At 39.5% G+C, this 18,297-nt stretch overlaps 2 protein-coding genes across 3 annotated transcripts in view; one reads left to right on the forward strand and one right to left on the reverse strand.

Moving 5' to 3' along the window:
* CYFIP2 (cytoplasmic FMR1 interacting protein 2) overlaps window positions 1–18,297 on the reverse strand; it is a 133,259-nt gene that overhangs the window by 42,553 nt on the left and 72,409 nt on the right. For both annotated transcript variants that reach the window (XM_074212525.1, XM_074212526.1), the window contains exons 22-23: window positions 14,147–14,346; window positions 11,021–11,108 (exon numbers count right to left, since the gene is read on the reverse strand). In XM_074212525.1, coding sequence (XP_074068626.1) covers window positions 11,021–11,108; window positions 14,147–14,346 — 288 coding nt within the window. The remainder of the gene's footprint in view (window positions 1–11,020; window positions 11,109–14,146; window positions 14,347–18,297) is intronic.
* FNDC9 (fibronectin type III domain containing 9) lies at window positions 8,640–10,244 on the forward strand. The gene has a single exon (XM_074212527.1). The coding sequence runs from the start codon at window positions 8,643–8,645 to the stop codon at window positions 9,300–9,302; it is 660 nt and encodes a 219-aa protein (XP_074068628.1). The 5' UTR covers window positions 8,640–8,642; the 3' UTR covers window positions 9,303–10,244.

The following is an 18,297-nucleotide window of genomic DNA, read 5'->3' on the forward strand; positions in this document are numbered from 1 at the left end:
CTGGAAGACCTGGTTAAGGACAGAATCCTATAAGGTCAGAGCTGAAAGGAACCTCAGAAAATAAAACATAGAATGTCAGATAAAGAAAGGCTGTTAAAGATGGTCGTAAACATCTCCCTCATTTTAGAAAGGGCAAAATTGAGACAGAGAAGAGAAGCAGCCAGTTACATAGTATTTTTTTTTTTTTAGATTTTTCAAGGCAATGGGGTTAAGTGGCTTGCCTAAGGCCACACAGCTAGGTAATTATTAAGTGTCTGAGGTCGGATTTGAACCCAGGTACTCCTGACTCCAAGGCCAGTGCTCTATCTACTGCACCACCTAGCCACCCCGTTACATAGTATTATTACTTGAATCCATTCTACAACTCAATTCTCTAACCACCAGATCAGCTGTGTCCAACCCGCAGCCCTCTGGTTGTATGTGACCCTCAAAGTCATACTTTATTACATTATTACATCTTATTATTATACTCATTGGTATACAGGTTACATTGTAGTCATAAATAAATATTAAATCCGGGGCGGCTAGGTGGCGCAGTGGATAAAGCACCGGCTCTGGAGTCAGGAGTACCTGGGTTCAAATTTGGTCTCAGACACTTAATAATTACCTAGCCGTGTGGCCTTGGGTAAGCCACTTAACCCCAATTGCCTTGCAAAAACCTTAAAAAAAATTAAATCCTATATGTGGCTCTTAACAAATTATTGTTGGGTGATATGGCTAAAAAATTAGACCTCCATGCACTAGATGGTCCAGGTGAAGTAAGCTAGCTGATGGTAGCTATTCTGTTTTTTTTTGGAGAGTGGTATGATTGAGAGACTGTATATAGTAAATGGAAAAAGAGCTAATATGAAGATCAGTGTCAAATCCTGCTTCTGACAAATAATTTGATCACAAATGCTCTTAAGAAGAAATATTAGTATAGAGCTATGTCTACTATGCACACTTCGGTGCTTAAGAGGCAGTGTAGTACAATAGAGAGAGCCCTAAACTTGGGCATTATGAAGACTGGGCTCAAATCCTACCTATGATGCTTATTAACTATATGACCCTGGACAATACTTCACTGCTCTGAGCCTCTGTTTTCTCTTCTATAAAATGAGAATAAAATGAAGAACATATAAATCTTACTTCACAGGGTTCTAAATGAATTAATATATATAAAGTGCTTTTGAAATTTTTAAGTGCTATGTCAGTTGTTTGAAAAATGTCTGGTTAATTGGAAGCTCTCTGTGGTACTTTTATTTTGGAAGTGAGGAGTTGGAACCAATGATTTTAATGGTGTCACAAATACTTATCACTAATTTACAACAGTTGTGTGGCCATTGGAAGATTAAGAGACTTCACTAACATCACACAACAAGGAGAAGCAGGACTTGAACCCGTATCTTCCTGACTCCAAGCTGGCCTACTATGTCCTAGATTAAGCTCCATTGGCACTTGAATGCTCTACTTTGCTAATTATTACTCTCTAGCTCTCTTCTCCTTGCTATACCATGAACCTCTGTCCTCTTGTGTATTCAAGAAAGTATAGTCTTACGTGCATTGGAGAAACCTGTCCTGCCCAGTGAGACTATGGGACATATCCTTTACCTGGCTAGTGAGTAAACTCCATGCTACTTAACCCCTCTACCTCTTTAGCTGGAAAGCTAAGTGACACCATAGTGCAACAGTGCTAGGCCTGGGGTCAGAAGACTATCATCAAATCTAGCCTCAGACACTTACTAGTATGTGACCCTGGACAAGTCACACTTCACCCTGTTTGCTTCAGTTTCCTATCTGTAAAATGAGCTGAAGAAGGAAATTGCAAACCACCCTAATATCTTTGCCAAGAAAGCCCCAAATCTGGGGCAGCTAGGTGGCACAGTGAATAGAGTACTGGCCCTGGTGTCAGGAGGATCTGAGTTCAAATCTGACCTCAGACACTTAATAATTACTTAGTTATGTGACCTTGGTCATGTAACCCTATTGCCTTGCAAAACCCCCCCTCAAAAATAAAACAAAACAAAAAATAAAACCCCAAATCAGGACATAAAGAGTTGGACATGAGGGAACAACAACAAACCCTCTTTAATTCTTTTATTCCCTGACCTAACTGTGACTGGATATTGATTGTGAGACTGATTGTGCCATTCCATAGCTCCTTCCTTGTCCTATCCAGGTGGGGTTGAATGTAGTGAAAAGACCATGCTCAGGATTCATTATTGACTGAGGAACTCAGCAGGAGGATGAAGTAGATGCCTCCAGTCAACTCCCTACTCCTCCAGGCATACTGGCTGCTCTTGGTTTTGAAAGACATCAAAATCGACCTGGCAATGTAGAAAAAGTATTCCCCTAGAAGTATGGAGACTTGGGTTCTAATTTCACACTCAGTCCTTGGGCAAATCATTTTTACCTCTAGGTCCTGATTTCCTCAACAGTAACATAAAGAGTTACTAGTTAATTTCTTAAAGTTTCTTCTTATGATAGTCTGTCATTCTCCAGAATTGGATAGTTAAAATTCAGGTGAAAAAAATGCTGGTGAAGAACACGTAAAGGAATTTCTATCTTTGCAGAATAGGATGACGAGCTCCATCTGACCACTTTTTGGCTTTACTATTATCACTGACTTCCTTTCCCACACCCTTTCTTTCTGTGCTCCTAAATAATCCTATTAATACAAAAAGAGTAGAAGCCACATGTGGTCTTCCTTCTGTGGAAGAGCAATGTTATACTCTGTGGGAGACTGGATTTTAGGAGATTATTATTAATGTTTGGAAAGAGATTTTATGCGGCTCATGATTCCTATAAATCTTGGATTTCCCTCTTAATTAAGTTAAATCCCACTTGTAAATTATGGGATAACCTGTAATAGTCATGAAATGTTGTTTATTACATCAAGAGAATATTATTCAGAGAAACCTGTTTGCCAAGGCAAAGATCTTTGATTCCCTCTGACTAATGTCACAAAACTTTCTCGTTATTTCTGACAACCATTTCAATAATATCACTGGGAACTGAAGACTCTCCAAGACTTCATTTCTTCATGTATAACCTGAGGTGGTTGGATTAGTCGACTTCATAGAATCATTCTGGCTATGACCTTTTAGAGAGTGATCATTTCTCAGATGTGGAAATCTTAAGAGACAAGGATTAAATAAACAAATGAACAAAACTGTTGGGGAACATTGGGAGCTAACTATCTAGTCCTTGCTTTCTGGCATTGACTAGTCTGGGCAACAGAAAACAGAACCAGAAAAGTTGACTCATTTAATAACAGTTCACATGTGTATAACTCCCTATGATTTACAAGGACTTTCCACATAATAGTCCTAAGGGGTAGTTTATGCAAGGAGCACCACTCCCACCTTGGAGACTGGAAAATTGAGACTCAGATGGTGTAAGGGACTTGCCTATGGTCACTAACCATGTTGGAACTAAGGGTCTACCATAGCTGGATCTTCAGACTTTGATTTTAGTGCTTTTTAAAAAACCACACTATGAGTTTGTGTCTCTCTGCACAATAAAGTTATACACCCATTTTATTGGAGTAAATCTTGTTCCTGTAGTCCCCAAATAGGACTTTTGGTGGCTCATTTTGGACATATGTTGGATAAAAGGAGCTGGGATCTCATAACAGAAAATGCTGCTGTGGAGAAAGGGAACATTGAATCATTAAAAAAAATTCTGGAATCACTGAACTCAAAGATGTAGTAGATCAAAATAGAATAACCCTCCCATTTTACAAGTGAGGAAACTGAGACTCTGAATGGTTAAATGGTTAAGCCAAGCCCAAGATTGCATAACTAATGCATAATAACAGAATGAAAAGTAAGGGCTAGAAAAGTTATTAAGGAAGTGAAGAGGCAGGTGGGGGAGGAGAGAAGGTGATGGGTGCATTCAGATAAGGGGGGGAGAGTAAGAAGGGAAGGTAATTTTGCCACAAAAAATTAAAATGAGATCTCTTATATCTTCAATCATGGTTGAAGTGAGCAAAGAAAAATATGGAGAAATAGGAGCATTAAGGAAGAGATAAAATCAAGGTAAGCATGAAATTTGATTTGACTCAAGTTTTTCTTTTTTTAACTCTTTGTTCAAATGGAAAGGAGAAATGCCCCCCTCCCAAGGCTGCAGGCTTTCAGGAGGCAGACCACTGACTGGCTCCCTGAAAACTATGGGCATACAGGTTCCATTGGTTGCCATGGTGAGGGATGCTGACGCTGAAGAAATGTATAATACAAAGCTTGGGGGTGGGGCAGGGTGGTAATGGGCTTTCTCAGTCTGCAGCAAAAGAGACATCAGGGAGAACCCTAACTGTGAGGGAAGAGAAGGAAAAGCGTCATTAATTCTGATTTCTGTCGGCTCTATCACCGAGAGCTGGGCTCTGGCTGAATAGTTCTCCAGGGAAGAGAACTTGGAAGGTAAGATACACAGCCTTTCTTTCTCATGCTCGGTCTGGAGAAACCCCTGCTATTACTAGGAACAGAGGAGAGAACAGGGGATAAATCAACAAAGTCATGGCTTTTAAGAACAAAGGCAAGAGAGGAAGACAAAAAGGACTTATACAGGAATGCAGTGGCATGAGGATTAGGAGAAGGAGAGGATAGGAGGATGAGGCTTAATTAAAGGAGGCAGAGAGACAGGGAATAAATGTATATATATATATATATATATGCATGAAATATATATTTATACACATTAAACATATTATTTATTTATCAGGGAACTTGAAGAGGCTTTCTTAGGGAACTCAGTCTGGCAAGTGAACCCTGGACCAGAATTTTGTTTTTTTTTTACTCAAGATGATGAGGTAACTGTCACAAAAATCTCCTATCCTATCCCTCTATGGGGTACACTTATATATCTAAAGTAATGAACAGCATAGCTCTGAGGGAGTGACTGGCAATCAGCAGCTGGGATCACATCTCAAGTCTGCCACTACTAAGCTATGTGCTCATTTCAAATCACATTATGACTGTGAGACTCAGTTTCCTCAATTTATAAAATGACAGAATAAAATTAGATCATCTCTAAAGTCCCTTCCACTGGATATTCCATGTGAATGAATTGGGTCTTTCATTCCTAGTCAAATTGGGATGGAGAGAATATGTGGCTGTGTGAGAGCAAATGAGAGATGAGAGAAAAGGAACAAGATCCCCAAGATACAGTCCTCTAATAGCCTTTCGAAGATGGGTTCTGAAAACACTTGATGAATCCCTTTAGAACCCATTATTCAGGGAAGAGATGCTCAGACAAATGGAAGTGATATTTCTAAGCCTGAGTGTTTGAGCTCAGATGAAAAGTAAGAGCTATAGTTTTCCTACAGTTCAGTTTCCTTAAGAGATATAGGCAAGATAGTGAGGAGATGGTGATTCGAAAATAACAGCACCTTGGTGAACTCAAGTTCACATTGGATTGTCGAATTTTTACTGGATTATAGTGATAATTTTGCAGGTATGCAAATAATGAGTGTGGTTACTTTCTATTGTTATAGTAAGGGCTTAAGGGGGAGTTCAGGAAGTATTGGTAGCATGGGAGGAAAGTCATTAAACCTTCTAGGTCTCAATTTCCTCATTTGTAAAATGAGGGGATAGGAGAAGGCATCAAGGTTCCTTCTAGCTTTAAGTCTACAAGTAAACTGAAGAGAAGCAAACATGACTTCCCTTCAGATGTGGCTGGGTTAATTTCTTACATTTGTGCCCTTTTTAGGGAGCCTCTTTCGAGTTTTACTTAACTTGATGAACTTTCCTTGTAGCCAGGTTCCAAAGCAATGTTCCTCTGTCTTTTGCCAGGGTACCCAGGCAGAGTACAGTAGTTTTGACTTTGGATGTACCCCTACTGTGAAGGGCTGGCTGAGTGTTTGCAAAGCTGTTTTTTTCTGGGTCTGCCATGTTGTCAGACTGAAGCTGTTCATGGAAGGAAGCCAGAGATTCCAGGAGCATGGATGAAGAGGGCCTGGGGACAGTCTAGGTCCAAGGAAGTGGAAGACATCTCTAGTACCCCACTGTGAAGGGGTATCTCATGTTATCAGCATGATGCATTTTAAAACTTAACGACCTGACAAAGGGGAGCTATCACAGTGGAAAGAATCTATATAAATTGAATTTGAATAGGTATCTGGGAGCTCTAGTGACTAAGTTATTTGTCTGCCTCTTCCTCTCTCCTCATCCTTTTTAAAAATGTTCCTTTTTAAGACCATTCAAAGGTATTCATGAGAAGGGAAAAGGGGAGAACTATCATTGCTCAAGGATCTTGGCCAAGGGGAAGCACTCTCCTATTTAACCTGGAGAGTTAAAGGAGGTTGCCCAATATCCATGGGGACCACTGGATCCCATAGCAAAGGCAGAGCAAATGATAAAAAGAAGGATGCAGAGAGGGAGATGGAAGGGAAAGGAGAAGAGGATGGGATAGGGAGACAAAAAAATATGAAATGGAGAGGGAGATGGAGAAAAGCAAAAAGCACAGATGGTAAATGGAGTTTAGGTCTATTCACTGTTGATCCATCCTTGAGGAGTGTCAATGCTCAGAATTACCCAGACCCCATTTGTATCAAAGGCCCGAAATCTCTCCCATGCTAATAATATTGACTGCATTTTCTTTAGGCAGGGCCCCTCAGAGTCCTGGATTGATCTGCTCTTAAGAGTTCAGACCAGAAAATCATTCTAAATTAAGCTAACTGAGGTCGTTTCAATCCTTCCATCTCTATGACTTTTCCTTTCACTCTGATTTTTCCCTCCCTATGCTTTCACATATGTGTTATTAAGTCTCAGCCATGCTATCTCTGCAGTGTCTCACATCCCAGCCCCTGCTCTCTATTCCCACAGATACTAGATAAGCACAGGCTCTTATTCTCACTCTTTTACTATTTCAACAGCCTCCTAAGCAATATTGCCACATCTGTTCTTTCTCACTCCCCAAAGACATCTCATGTACCCTGCCAGACTAATCTTTCTTTTGGCACAGAACTGATCATTTCATTTCCTTGCACAAATTTTCTTCATGTCTCTCATCATATACTAAGCAAAACTCATCCTCTTGAGCTTGGTTTTTTAGTATCTTCCATGATCTGGCCCCATATTATATTTACAAACTTATATTATTTTCCTCCATATAACGTGTGCTGCAGCCAAAATGGATTACTCATTTTCTCTTCTATGTGTCCTGAATTTGCCTGCCTTTGCTCATACTATTCCCAATAACTCCAGTGCACTTTCTATCCACTCTTTACTTTAAAAAACACCTACATTTTAAATCAATAATCCTTGATTTCTATCACCAACCCTGAAAGAGGGATAATAGCTTCCCTCCCAATCTTGAATCTCACGCAGGTCTTAGCTTATTTTACTTTAAAAATTTTAAAGACCTCTTCTTTCATGGGGGTGAAACATTTAAACATTGCTACTTCAGGAAACATTCTCCAACTTAATAGTGGTGGCCAAACTGTGGCCAAACAGAAATTCATCATCTGGTGCTCAACCAGATATGTCTCTCCAAACCCCAGTGTTTGGCACTTAATAAATGTTGTCTGATTGGTTTAGCAAAGCTCATCTTAAAATGATAGGCCTGTGGTACATCTCTGGGCACAAAGTCAACTCTTTTTTTTTGCAAGGCAATGGGGTTAAGTGGATTGCCCAAGGCCACACAGCTAGGTAATTATTAAATGTCTGAGGCTGGATTTGAACTCAGGTACTGCTGACTCCATCTATCCACTGTGCCACCTAGCTTTCCTACAAGTCAACTCTTGATAGGACTTGCCTGGCACTGTCATACCTTTCAAGAACCCAGGTTCACTACCAGGCTGGGCTGAGATGAAGCACCAGTGGGGAGGTAGGATACAGATGTTACTGGAGATGCCTCCCACTTCTTTGGACTTAGACTCTCCCTTCTTCAGGCCCTCTTCATACATGCTCCTGGAATCTCTGGCTTTCTTCCAGTCTTAGGTCAAGTTATATTTTCTATTTGAAAAACCTTTCCTGATCCTTTAGTTGTTAGTGTCTTCTCTTTCTCTTTCTCCTCTCTCTCTCTAATTTAATGGGTAAATTATCATGTATATTTGTAAGATAGATAGAGATCACATATAATGGCTAAAGAGTTGTTCTTGAAGTCAAAAATATTTGAGTTCAAATCTTGCCTTGGACATATTCTGGTTATTTGTCTTAGGATGAGTCATTGAAATTTTTAGCACTTTAGATAACTAGAAATTGCAGAGGAGCAGACCTTAACTGATAGAGAGCATTTCCTTATTCGAGATTTTTCCATGGCAATGAAGTACAAGTCCAGTTCCTATCCCTATATTTATCTGTTAAGACATTGTTCCACCTGTCCCCCATCTTCTCTCCTCAGTAGAATGCTCCATGGGGGGCAGTGATTATTTTTAGGATTTCATGGTATCTTACTTCTTAGCAGAGTGTGTTGTAAGGTCTTCACAAATGCTCATTGAATTTAGACTGTATTATAGTCACTTTCCTTTTATCTCCTTAGACAGCAAGCACTGTATAAATTGAGATTAAACATTTGAATTGTCCATAGTCTTCATGAAAAGCACATCCTGGTCAAGCTAGGCCATGCTTGCTATTCTTCTTCAGGTTGCTTTCTTTGAGATGGAGATACATTTACCAGAATAAGGAAAATTGATCTTTTCTTGTGCTTTGGATTACAGAAACGTGATGAACATTGAAGTTAAAAATGTTTCTTATACCCAAGCAACTATTTCCTGGTCTACGCTGGAGCCCTGTCTGGAGAACAATTACCATATCATGTATAGACCCAACTGGAACAGCATCTTCTCAGGCTACCTGCGCCACCCCTTTCACCATGAAGAAAGGGTGCCCCAAACACTCAGTTCCCTGGTCCTTCGCCAGCTTGCTCCATCTACTCTCTACTTTTTGTGCATCACCTGCAAGAATTCCTATCCTTCCAGCAACCACTGCACTTTGTTTCACACCCTGGATCAAAGCTCCAAAACTCCTCAAGGTTCCCAGATAGACCCTGGCGTATCTCTCTGGGTGGTCACAGCCCTTCTCCTTACTTGCTTCATGGCCATCTTGGTTTTCTTCTGTCTTCAGTTCTGGTGTTTGAGGTGTCATGAACCACGGTGGACATACCACTCGAGCCAACAGGAGGAAGTGGATGACTTAGTGAGGTGGGCCGAGGGCACTCTGGGCCTTGGGCAGAAAGAGGAAGACCTACAGGAGTTCCCTATGACAACCCTACTGATCAAGAGTTCTAGTGCCACACCTAACAGCTCACCCAGCTCTCCAACTGCTTGCTTCTCCCAAAGGGGGACTCATGATCAAGGTGTTCTATTACCTCATTGTGGACCCTAAATGATAGATGAGTGGTTCAAAAAGAGATGTGCCAACAGAGCATAACCAATTTCATGACATATGTTTAAATAATATTAGTTAGATTGTTTTTTTTTTTCTTCCTGGGCCAGGGAAGGCACAGTTTAGACTTTGGGCAAATATGTTGACAAAAATCACACAGCCCACTGCCAGCGTTCCAAAAAACCCCCATGGCCTCCAGCACCCAGTGGTCTAGTCTCAGTTTATCTCAAGTACAAAACACACATTTTTCACCCTACATTTTGGAATGGAGAGGGCAGAGGTAGAGACATAGTTCCTTCGAGGCAGGGGTAAATTTATTGATTACCTACTTCAATCACCCCCACTTCTCACTTTACACTGGAGGAAGTGAAATCTTAAGGAGATTATATGAATCTAGGTAGTGTATATAATGGAGAGAGAACTGACCTTAGATTTAAAAGATATGAGTGCGAGTTTATTATATGACCATAGACAAGTCAATGAATCTCAGGGATACTTATTTCATTTGTAAAGTGAGGATAATGTAAAATGAGGATAATTTGAACTAGAGAGAAGGTGTGGTATCCTGGACAGAAAGCTGGCCTGGGAGTCAGGAAGACTGAATTCAAGTCCTACCTTTAGTTCATTCTGGCTATGGGACACTGAGTAAGTCACCTTAAACTCTCAATGTTCCAGGACATACTTTTTTGCCCCCAAACTAAAAGTTGTACAATAGTTATTGATCCACAATGGTAGAAGAAGTTCATGAGAAATGAAATGAAATTGCCAATGAAATTTTAGATTGAGCCAAGAACAAAACCAGAGAAATATGCATACTCACTATTTCATAAGGGTGCCGAGAAGAAAGGACTTAAGTTTTTAAGAATGAGATAATGGGTAAGCATTGCCCAAGACCAAACAATTTCTTTCTACAGTGGTTGTTTCTATGGACCCTGAGTCCCAAGCCTGATACTTGAAAAAGAACTTGAGTTTATTTTTTTTGTTCAACTGAAAAGAAAATTATTCTTGTATTTTGGTGGATTTTACTACAATTTGCTACTCCTTAATAATTGAAATGTTCCTCTTTTGTTTCTCCCATTACAAAGCCCCCTGGAAAGCCTCCTTAGCTGTATCTAAGTGAGTATCAGTGAGAAGTTGTGGCTGATGATCTAAAAAGAGCAAGATGGTCTTAGGTTGAATTCATGCATGTGACTATAAATTGAAGGAAGGGAAAAAGATATTCATCTTCGAGCTCTGGTTTCAGTAGTGTGAGACTTGCTGGCCCTTAAGAGTAAAGCCAGTGAGCAAAGATAGTTATCATTCAAATCCCCAATGCTCCCACTATCCATCCCTTCCTTCCACCTCATTCCCATGCCATCACCTAGCAGAGTCACAATATCATGAGCATTTTGTAATTAGTACTGAGGAAGCACAGTGGGGGCAATTGAATTCAGAGAGTTATTGCCATTCTCTTCCCATCCCCAAGCCCTCCCTGATATCAGTATGTGACAGGGATAAAATGAAATACCATATACCATAATTTTATGTTTCCATGAACAATCTAGATTTACAAACTAAATAAAACTGATATTAAAAAATTCTCTAGTATCCTTGTTTCTCTCTGAAGTCCTATCCCTAATCCTTCTGTCTTACTCAGCTACCAGTTTGGGAAACCCTTTGCACTGATGTGGGGTTTCCTACTGATAATTTTATAAGGAATGCACTGATAAATCACTGACCTTGGACCCATAGAGGTAATATGGCTGAACATTGGCAGGTTTGTCCCTCTGTGGTTCCTGGGTGAAGGGAATGGCTGTTCGGACAAAGCTGACAGAGGAGAAGAAAAAGACCAAGAGTTAGATGTGTTCTGAAATCCCAATGCAAGGGTATATGCTGTAACAAAGCCCTTTATGAACTGAATAGAGAGGACAGGCTTCAAAACCATTATTAGTCCAGGGGAATCCTCAAAGGCTGTGATGATCATATTCCATCATATTCAATCAATAAGCATTTATTAACCACCTTGTACGGGGTGAAGCCCTCAGACAGATGTTATAAGTCACTTTTCTACTTTTCTTTTTTTGAAGATTAAATGGATAAGGTGACCACAGAAAACTGAGATGAGTTTTTAAAGCTCTTAGAGAGCTCTATCTAGGTCAAGTAAGTTGAGAGGAGGATTGGGGTTCAAGAAGCCCATGTTTGCATCCAAAAGGAAGAGTATTCTGTTAAAACAGCAAAAAAAAATCATGCTAAAAAAAGCTATTAGTCATAATTATCAAGCACCTGACTTTCAAAGTTTTCCACTTTTTAGACATTCTGTCATTAAGGAAGTTTTATCTTTCCACAGATGAGAAAACAACAGCTTGAAAAAAGTGGTTACTTGGCCTATCAAAAATCAGCAATTTAGTAGGAGAGAGAGGGCTGGATCTTTAGCATTTTATCACCATTTCCTTATATTCTGCCTATATGTGTATGTGTGTATATGCATATACAGGTGTCCATTCATAAGCAAACACATATGACCTATGTATGTAGAGGTGAGTAAATTGGTTAATGGCTGAACCTATGATTTCCTATGTGTCGAGAACTTCCTGGTAAAGAAGGGTATGCTATCGTTCAAGTTGGCACTTTCTCTCCAACTTAAAGTCTAAGTTATCTGAAGCAGTGGTGTCAAACTCATATAGAAATGGGGCCATTAATGATGCATATGGATCCCTGCACCCTCACACTGACATAGAAAATCACATATTAAGATTTTATTTATTATACATCTGACTATTTATGATATCTTGTGGGGTTTTGTTGGCAAAAATACCAGAGTGGTTTGCTATTTCCTTCTCCAGCTCATTTTACAGATGAGGAAACTCAGATAAAAAGGGTTAAGTGACTTGCACAGGTTCTTACAGTTAATAAGTGTCTCTGGCTAGATTTGAATTCAGTCTTCTTCACTCCACATCTGACACTATCCATTGTGCCCCACATTAACTATGTTTTATTGTATTTTTGCTTATTTTCTTAGATGTTTACCAATTTAATTTTCATTTGATTCAGGTTCCATTAAGGAGTATTTCAGGCTGCAATTGAGTTTTGACACCTCTAATCTAGAGAATGGAGACCTCTACCCAGGGTCACACAGATAGTAAACGTCCAGTCTGTAGCTGAACCCAGGTCCTCCTGGCTTCAAGGCTGGCTTTCTAGCTATTATACAATGCTGCCTTTCTTCTCCCCTTTTATGAGGAAATGAAGACCCAGATTGGGGAGGTGACTTGTATAGTCAAATAGCTAATAAGTGGCAGAGAATGAATTCTAGTTCAAGATACCTGACTTTGAGTCCATTCTAATACACTAAGTTGTCTCTCCATCTACCAGCTATCTCAATGTTTTTCTAGGATATAGGGAGGGAATTAAAAATCCTTTCTGAAACATGTATTCTGTTGTGTTGGTGTGTGTATATATAAAAAAGTAGACCTAGGTGCATCTTATGCATGAAATTTGAACATATCTATGAATATTTTCTATATACTGAATTCTATGAATTCATTTCTGTACATACAAGTTCACTGAGTATCACAGTTATTTGTGAACATGATTTATTCTCCCACCCAGAATGTTAAGGAGGGTAAAGGGTCATTTCTTGTACTCCTTTATGTATAGCACACACAACTAGAATGTAAGCCCACTACTCATTTGCATGATATAACTTGGTCAAGTCCATTACGTTCTCAAATACTTAGCTTTATTATGCCCATTATATAGAGATAATAATAATAATACTAGTTACAGTCACAAACCTCATAGCATCATAATGAGGAAAATCACTCTGAAAACATGAATTCTGGCATCTCCTAGAATGTCAGGCCATATACAATGCTTTATATATCACAGTGCCATGCACTGAGGAATTTTTGTTGACTGATTGCAGTTACGTAAAGGCTAATTGGGTTATGTTCTTGTGTAAATATATTCATGAACACAAGTATAATACAGCTGGATATCTGCATGGTCCCTTTCTGTATTATCTCCCCCATTTAGAATGTGAACTTCTGCTTGCTCTTTTCTTTATAGTACTCATTCATTCATTCATTCATTCATTCATTCATTCATTCATTCATGTATATTCTGCTTTCATTCAAGGCCCTTCACAGTCTGGAACTTTCTAGTTTTTTCTCATATTACTTCCTTCATTGCATTCTATATACCAGCCAAACTGGGTGATGCTATGCTCCTAATACGCAATATGTCTTTATGCCTCTCCCTTCTTTTCTCATGCTGTTCCTTATGCCAGGAATGCTGTTCTAGGTAGTACAGTAGATAGAGGGCTGGACCTTGAGTCAAGAAGTCCTGAGTTCAACACTGACCTCAGATACTTACTAGCTGAGTGACCCTATGTATGTCTTCACCTATGTTTGTTGATAATAACAGCACCTATCTTGAAGGATTGTTATGGGGGATCAAATGCAACACTATTTGTAAAGAGTATAGATGCCTTAAAAATACTTATTCCTGCTCCCCCCCCTTCTTTTTCTTCCTTTGAAATTCAATCCAATACCATCTCCTCTGGCATTGTGTTTCCTGAACTCCCTAGTAGATAATGACCACTGCCCCTTAGTACTTTGCTTTGCACTTCTGTTAATGAATCAATCATGTAATATTGTCCATGTTGTCATTGTGCCCTATTAGACTTTAAGCTGCTTAAGGATAAGGACCATGACTTATCTGACTCTGGATCTCCTAAAGTGTCTACATGGTACTCTACATACAGTAGGTGCTTAATATTTATTGTAAGCACATAAACTATGCATGCTCAACTACCCTAGAAGCTAAACCCCACAGCTTCCCTTCAACCTTCACAAAAACTCTCTTACCGGTTAGTGGATCCATTGTAGCAGTAGTTAGGGAGGAAGTCAAAGTTCAGCTCCCAGAACACATGGAGAGTGATGCGGCCATAAGGGGCAGAAACATTATGATTAGCTTCCCGGAACATGGCATCAAAGCTGTCCAGGGTCATGTGCTTACAAAGTAGCCGATGTGTTAGGCGGTTGATCTCCAAAAGCCATTCAAGCTCCTGCCCCAGAGAAAGAAGACAGAGGTGGTCATCTGAGCCTTGACTGACACCTAGGATTTTGTGAAGGGGAATTGAAATAATGGTATATATGAAAATTATTTGAAAAGCAAAAACATGTTAAGGCAATATAATGGGATATAAGAGATTAAGGGCCTTGATTAGATAGAAGTGAAATTGATATAATAGAAACTTAAAAACATACACAGAGCTACTGGTATTGTAGGTCTGAACATGACACACCCCTCTCTCAATAAAATCTAGTGGTTCCCTTCTACCTCCAGCCCTTTGTTTGGCATTTCAAGCTTTTCACAACCTGGACCTTCCAGTTTCCTTATACTTTAGCCCCCTCCCTGTAATCTGCAATCCAGTCATATTATCCTCCTGGCTGGTGTTTACAGATAGAACCTCACCCTCTTCTTTGTGCATTCCCTCATTCTCTCTCTCTATGTCCTCTCTTTTTTAAAAATTTATTTTTACAAGGCAAGGGGGTTAGGTGACTTGCCCTTGGATCACACAGCAAGGTAATTATTAAGTGTCTGAGACCAGATTTGAACTCATACTCCTGACTTCAGGGCCAGTGCTCTATCCACTGAGCCACCTAGCTGCCCCTCTCTCTGTGTCTCTTTCTGTCTTTCCATCTTTTACTCTCCTCCCTTTCTTTTTTATCTATCTTTCTCTCTCTCCCCCTCTCTTTCCTTCTCTCTACTTCTCTGCCCCTCTCCCTTCTCACTGTCTCTTTTTTTGTCTCTCCCTCTATCTTTCCCCTTCTTGGTCTTTCTCTCTTCCCATCATCACCTCCTCTTAGAATTCTTGCCTTTCTTCAAAACTCAGCTCAAATATTTCCTTCTTCAGGAAGTCTTTCCTAGTTCTCCCAAATACAAGAGCCTTCTTCTCTAAGGTTACTGTCTTTTTGCTCTTTATGTATCTAGTTTTGAATTATTTATAAGTTATTTCCTTCCAAAAGAGTAAATTCCTTGAAGGTAGGTACTATTTTTGTCTCTCTTTGTACCTTCATACTTTATCACAGTGTCTAGTATATAGTAAGTACTTAAATAAATGCTTGATTGTTTTGACTTATATTATCTTTTTAATTCTATGTATAATTTTGTGATGTAGTCAGGTGATACAGTAGTATAGAAGGGGTATCTAGGTGGTGCGGTGGGTAGAGCAACAGCCCTAATGTCAATCAGACACTTAATACTTACTAGCTATGGGACCTTGGGCAAGTCACTTAATTCTGATTGCCTCTCATCCATTTCCAGTCATCCTGATTCATATCTGGCCACTGGACTTAGATGACTCCAGAGGAGTAAGCAATACTAGTGACTTTGTAGAGCCCTCCCTCACTTAAATCCAAGTCACCTGCTTGTCATGGCATCACCTCTCTCATGTCATGGTCTTCAAAAACAAAAGACAAACATCATAGATAGAGTGCTGGGTCTGGAATCAAGAAGCCCTGAGCTCAAATTTAGACTTGGACCCCTACTACCTATGAAACTCTGAACAAATCACTTAATCTGATTGCCTCATTTTCCTCTACTGTAAAATAGGGATAAATAACAGCATCTATCTCACAGGGTTATTATGAGGACCAAATGATACACTATTTGTAAAGCATTTAACAAAAAGCATTAAATAAATGCTTATTTCCTTCCTTGATATATACCATCTCCTTTAGTTCTATGAATAACTATGAGGTAGATTGTGTTGTTCAGTCATTTTAATTCTCTCTGTGAACCCATTTGGGGTTTTCTTGGCAAAGATATTAAAGTAGTTTGTTGTTTCTTTCTCTGGCTTATTTTTACAACTGAGTGTTATGTGACTTGCCCAGGGTCACATAGCTAATAAGTGTCTGAAGCCCAATTTGAACTCAGGAAGGTGTTCTGAGTTAAGTAGTACAAGGAATTGGTCCAGATTTGTGATTTTATGAGTGGAGGGAAACCTCACCATAGAAACTCCTACCAATGAAGATCTTATTTGATCCTCACAACAACCCTAGGAAGTAGGTACCAGTATAAGACCATTTTTTTTTAGGTTTTTGCAAGGCAAATGGGGTTAAGTGGCTTGCCCAAGGCCACACAGCTAGGTAATTATTAAGTGTCTGAGACCAGATTTGAACCCAGGTACTCCTGACTCCAGGTCCAGTGCTTTATCCATTATGCCACCTAGCCACCCCTATTATAAGATCATTTTGACAGATGAGGAAACTGAGGGAAACAGAAGTCAAGTGACTTGCTCAGAATCATATAACTAGTAAGAGTCTGAGTTCATATCTGAACTCTGGGACCAGCATTATGTCATCTAGCTGTCTGAAAGGTTACTTTGTGTATGGTCCCAGAAGTTAAGATGAGAATACTGGATAGAATTTGAAAAGAGGCAGATATAAGTTCAATATAAGGGAAAATTTCCTAAAAATTAAAGCTTCCTAAAGTAAAAAGTGCTTCCCTGGGAATTCATGAGCTTCCTCTCCTAAGAGTTTTTGAAGAAAAGTATAGATGAGTACTCACTGACTTTTTTTTTAGGTTTTTGCAAGGCAAATGGGGTTAAGTGGCTTGCCCAAGGCCACACAGCTAGGTAATTATTGAGTGTCTGAGACTGGATTTGAACCCAGGTACTCCTGACTCCAAGGCTGGTGCTTTATCTACTACACCACCTAGCTGCCCCTCTCATTGACTTCTATAGAGGGAATTACTGACCAGGTACCCCTTGGACTACATGGCTTCTGAGGGTCCTTCCAGCATCAGGATTCTAAGAGGTTAAACCTGATGGTCTCTAAGGTCTCTCTTGAAAAAATATTGACTCATAAACTTATAAAGGCCACCCTGGATTCAAATCATTTTTCCTGGTCCTGAGGAAGACTTTGTGCTCCTGTGAAGTTTATAGTCTAGTAGGAAGATATGAAATATATCCATGTAACCATAATATTAATGAAGCATGAAAAGTACATGAAATAGTCTTTAAGGCTTAAGGGGAGAAGACTCATCACTGCCTATAACATTCTATTATTCCCTCATTAGGTTGCAGGTTTCTATAGCAGAAAGCAATGAGACAATCTACCTTTTTGTTGGATTGTGGCTGCTTATGCAGAACCAAACGCTTCTCTCCCCTAATCAATCTGAACTAAGGCCAACCTGACCCAACTGTTTGCTGGGTCATTACCTTGGGCTAGCTGTACTGAGATCTCAGAAAATGATGCTCTCTAGGGTCTATCTTTCTTTGCATGATCAAAACCTGCACTTTTTAAATTTACCAGCAAAGAGCATATTTTCCATTGTGAGGAAAGAAGAGAGATCATTCAGGTCTCTGAGTTGGTCAAAATGAACTCCTGTTCTAACATTATACTTTTCTGAGGTGGTTTAGAGTCACAAGAATGTGCCAAGTGATTGTTTTTATTGTGAAAAGTTGGAAAAAATTCATCACAAAGAGAAAAGTTTCCATTTTACTCTCAGGTTCTATTGAAAAAAATGCAATTATGTTTGCCACCTAAGTATTTTAAGTTCTGGGACATTCAAAAGACATACAGAGAAATTTAGAGCTGGAAAGGACTGTAGATATAATATTGAGGCATCAAAGTAGAAACTGCTCACTTTGGATGATCTGAGTTCAGATTCCATTGTTGTCATTTACTACCGATGTGACTTTGGGTGAGGTCTCCCTAAGCTTCATTTTTCTCTTCTAGTGATTTTGGAACAAAAAATCTCTAAGTTCTTTCTCAGTTCCAGATCTATGATTCTCCATCAGAACTGGAATTAGAATGTTGAATTAAGAAACCTTAGAACATAAAATATAATGTTTTGTTCAATCATTTAGTCATATTTGACTCTTTGTAACTCAGAGATTCTTTTGGCAAAGATCCTGGAATGATTTGCCATTTCTTCTCCAGTGGAACAGCTTTTGCCAGGCAAATAGAGGTTATGTGACTTGCCCAGGATCATATAGCTAGGAAGTATC

Source organism: Macrotis lagotis, chromosome 1, assembly GCF_037893015.1.
Source record: "Macrotis lagotis isolate mMagLag1 chromosome 1, bilby.v1.9.chrom.fasta, whole genome shotgun sequence".
Lineage (NCBI taxonomy): Eukaryota > Metazoa > Chordata > Mammalia > Peramelemorphia > Peramelidae > Macrotis > Macrotis lagotis.

What these genes read in the sequence shown, in the direction of transcription:
- FNDC9 (XM_074212527.1), top strand. Translation starts at nt 8,643, where the DNA reads ATGAACATTGAAGTTAAAAATGTTTCTTATACCCAAGCAACTATTTCC.